A 4,583-nucleotide genomic window follows, 5' to 3' on the forward strand; every position below is an offset into this window, starting at 1 on the left:
TATATATATATATATATATATATATATATATATATATATATATATATATATATATATATATATATATATATATATATATATATTATTATTATTATTATTATTATTATTATTATTATTATTATTATTATTATTATTATTATTATTATTATTATTAAAATGTCACACGATGATATGAATAACAACATCGACGATCTGTCGAGCGATCTCGCAGCCTCGTTTGTAATTGCACCAGAGGATCACTTCTCAACCGATGCTCCCCATCCAAGGTAAGGTACTATCCAAGCTACACAATAAAATAACTGTATATAGACTATTTAGGTAATGGCCAAAAGATTTATATTTAAGAGAACTGTATACAAACTACATATATATAAGCCGAAATTGAAGTACAGGTGTATTTGTATGACATATAGTACAAGCTGAAGCACACACACACACACATATATATATATATATTTATATATATATATATATATATATATATATGTATGCCGAAGCCTTTGCATAAAGTCGAAGACCCATGTGTTGGCGTATGTGTACTATATATGTACAAGCAGAAGTGTTAAATATTGGTGGGTATGTACTACATGCATAACCGCCGCAGATTTCAATATATGCGTATACGCGTACATGTACCACAGGTGTATTCATAGACTAGACTTATGGTTTACGTGCGTAGCTCCCGCTTCTACCACACAATTTGAAAATAGATCATTTAATTCTGTTAAATAAATAGAATGAGCTCAATATTCGTTGGTATATATGTGTGTGTGGCGCAGGGAACCAACATCGCCTATCTGTTCACTGACATTTACAAAAGGCATACTTTTAGTAACGCGTACAACATGCAAACCTTTCTCTAAGTATACCGAATACATGTTTTGCTTGTTGTGTACAAAGTACATACTTGGCCTATATTGGCTGGTGTATACAGCTCCGTTTTCGTCTGATACGGTGCATGAGTTACATGTGTAGTCGCCGAACACACGAATTTAGGCTGCCTGTTGCGAGGCACTGTATGTTTGTGGTGCATGTCTGGTAGAAACCAGGTCCTTGTCACACCATTGTCGCGGTTGAAGCATAGCTATATATATATATGGTCAAACCTTTGTTACCTATGGTAAGCGAGACTTGGATATTCCCCTGTGACTACAGCCTCAATCCAATAGCCCTTTCCTGTTTCTATTCTTTTAGAGATCAGCTTCGCTCAGTTATCTAACAATCATTGTACCACCCACACCTAACAAGAGATATGTCTGCATGTGGTCCCCAGATACGGCCTTGTCAAACCTCGCCAGGCGGTCACTGGTCAGAACGAGCGTCGTCGACAGTTTCTTTTGCGGTTGCGAGAGCGGCGCGCGGATTTCTATGCGCTGGCCCATGGTATCGCACTTGGGGACAGCCCACACGCCCAAGGCACAGAGGATCCTAGAGAAAGTGCAGGGGATGGGAGACCAGAGTGTATAATAGATGCACCGGAGGTGAACAATACAGCAGATACGGAGGGTGTACGAGATGCAGAGGCAGAGGCAGATGGGGATGGGGATGGAGGTGTAAGAGAGTGTAAAGCTGGCGGAGGAGCTGAGGCTGAGAAGGTTCGCGACATTGGAGGGGAGGAGACTGAGATTGAGCATACAGCACCCGCCCGGGTTGCTAGGCAACGGGGGACCAAGAGAAGGGGAGATGACGATGAGAGTGTGCAGCCTACCAGCAAGTGGATGTGCCAAGACGAGGTGATGGCACCGTCGAAACAAAGCCAAACTCACGGATATAGAGAGCGCAAGTATAAAGATCAGGTACGTTGATATGGTTACTAGTGTCGCGATAACTGTTCAGAGGCTAGTACTATTGCATCTACTGATCTTCCATAGGAAAGTGTGTGTTGCAAATCACGTGTATATCCCACCCACGCATTCGACCACTGTGTGCACGTCGAGATTCAAGCCCGTGTAGCTCATTTGGGTACAACCAACGAATGTGTGTACGTCCAGAGAAAGCGTGCACGTATACCGCCTTGTAGTTAAATGTCTCGTTGAAGGATAGGTTGGTGGAGTGCGGCTGAAATATGAGCTAATGTACTAGCAAGGGTTTGCTGTAGTCAGCGTATATACATCTCATTCCAATAACACGTTGTAGGTAGTGTCTGCTGCAGTGCACGGGTGCTCTGTGGGTGATACCAGTGCAGGATAGATGTACTAAAGGATGAATTGAAAGCAGAAGCCCACGTTGCACTGGCCTGCTTAGTTTCCGAGATCTATCGGTCTCACTGTGTTACATGAGCAGTTAATACTGTGAGTTGACAACATACCTACACACACACACGCGCGCGCGCGCGCGTCTGGACATCGTATTTGTTATAGGGACCGACAGTGTCTACAACGACCCCCAACTTGACAAGCCTGTACCTGGTAATGGATCACCAAGCGCATGTCTGATACTAAATTTTCAAGCTTATGTATTTGGATGATAAATCCACATGCTCATATCTGGGGATGAATCAACAGGCCCATATCCGGTATTAAATGCACACGTTCGTAATCGTTGCTGAATTCTGAATACCCCTGGCATCAACACATCACACAGCTCATGGTTTCCGAGTGGATGGTCGAGAAACCTGAAGACTTTGCCACTGAGTGGTTGATGAAAACATGCCCCATCGGCAAGAGGTGTATGGTTGTATCCTCACAAGGCCAAACACGAGCGTTTTGCCGCAACGGCTACTGTATAGAACGCTTCGACTCGGCGTTACCTGGAGGCAGGTATGTGCATGAGTATGCTGTGTGTCTATTTGGTTGTTGTATGTGCACATGTGAGCTGGATGTGTATCGGTTCGACGCAACGGCTACTGTATAGAACGCTTCGACTCGGCGTTACCTGGAGGCAGATATGTGCATAAGTGTGCTGCGTACGCATCAGGTAGTTGTATGTGCACATGTGAGCTGTATGTCTATTTGGTTGGTGTTTGTGCTCATGTGCGCTGTATGTCTATTTGGTTGTTGTATGTACACATGTGAGCTGTATGTCTATTTGGTTGTTGTATGTGCACATGTGAGCTGTATGTCTATTTAGTTGTTGTATGTGCACATGTGAGCTGTATGTCTATTTGGTTGTTGTATGTGCATTTGGTTGTTGTATGTGCACATGTGAGCTGTATGTCTATTTGATCGTTGTATGTGCTCATGTGAGCTGTATGTCTATTTGATCGTTGTATGTGCTCATGTGAGCTGTATGTGTATCGACTGCTGTGTGTCCAGCAACAACTGTGAATGAGTGCAGAAACAGGTGCAGAACATTCATTCTACAACCAGGTTATAGGCCGCCTAAGTGAGTATCAGCTACTTGCTAGGAGCGTGCACAGGTAGTCTCAGCAGTGGACACACCGCACTACGACGTGGGGTGTCTGTCTACTCATCCGCATATTGATAGACTGTATTGTCAACGCGAGACTCGCGAGTACGTGGTATATATTTATTGGGTGGATAAAGTCAATCGACTTCGATATATATCCGCTTCTAGTATATAGGTTGACTGCCCCCCAGATATACCGTAAACGGGTAAAAATAGTGACCCTGTGGTTTGGCGTGTGTCCCAATGAACAGGTCTATTGGCAGGGGCGCGCAGGAGTACTGCATTCTAGACTGCATCTTGGACGAACAGGAGAGGACCTTCCATGTGCTCGATGTGATGTGCTGGAAAGGCCAGCCGCTGTATGATTCGGACACAGAATTCAGGTGTGACAATTGGCTTTTATGATAATTGGCTTTTGTGACAATTGGCTTTTATGACAAAATTACTATAACTGGCATCTATAGGGGTTTTATGTATCCAATGAGCAAATTTTTGGGGTTAGGATTCGGGTTCACACTGCTTTCTACTACGGACTATAGACTGTATGTAGGCGCTCCGTACGTTAGCGACAGTACAATTTATACCGCCCGTGCGCTTTGCCTTGCTTGCAGGTTCTTTTGGATCCAAATCAAACTGCAGGAAACCGATGGGATTGGCCAGTTCAGCCGCTACAACCCCTACCGATTCACAGCCATACCCTCTGCGCCATGTGATGGTAAGGCTATCACCGCTCTGGTAACCCAGGTAGCCTCGGCCAGGGGTAAGCCTAAGGGGGTTGACGGTGTACTGTTCTATGATAAGGAGGTGCGGTATTGTGCCGGGCGCAACCCGGCCGTGCTGTGGCTGAAGCCGGAGATGCTCGAGGACATACTATACGAGAGTGCGACCACCCCTGAGCCTATGTGATGTGAGCCGTGACAAGCGTTCGTGAAGGAGGAGGCGGCTGTTAAGTAAGAGGGATACGCGGGCGTACAGAGATGGGAATAACACTAACAGGTAGCTTAGGCTAATATAAGAGTGTATGAGCACCTCACGCATGGCTACAAGGCTTATTCTGGGTTGGAATACTCTCGGGTCGGTATGAGTGTCTATGTAACACTGACAGGTATCTTAGGCTAATATAAGAGCGTATGAGCACCTCACGCATGGCTACAAGGCTTGTTCTGGGTTGGGATACTCTCGGGTCGGTATGAGTGTCTAAATGTAACATTGACAGACTACTTAGGCTAATATAA

The 4,583-nt window shown here is 44.7% G+C and overlaps 1 protein-coding gene across 1 annotated transcript; it reads left to right on the forward strand.

Annotated features, from left to right (window-relative positions):
- Nucleotides 1-156: 156 nt before the first annotated feature.
- On the forward strand, nucleotides 157-4,254 carry SARC_04411 (hypothetical protein; the record flags this gene model as incomplete). The annotated part of the gene is made up of 5 exons (XM_014301768.1): nucleotides 157-266; nucleotides 1,274-1,796; nucleotides 2,584-2,759; nucleotides 3,600-3,731; nucleotides 3,960-4,254. 5 exons carry the CDS (start codon nucleotides 157-159, stop codon nucleotides 4,252-4,254), a joined length of 1,236 nt encoding a protein of 411 aa, XP_014157243.1.
- Between the last annotated feature and the right edge of the window lie 329 nt (nucleotides 4,255-4,583).

The sequence above is a fragment of the Sphaeroforma arctica genome (genome assembly GCF_001186125.1).
Source record: "Sphaeroforma arctica JP610 unplaced genomic scaffold supercont1.246, whole genome shotgun sequence".
NCBI lineage: Eukaryota > Ichthyosporea > Ichthyophonida > Sphaeroforma > Sphaeroforma arctica.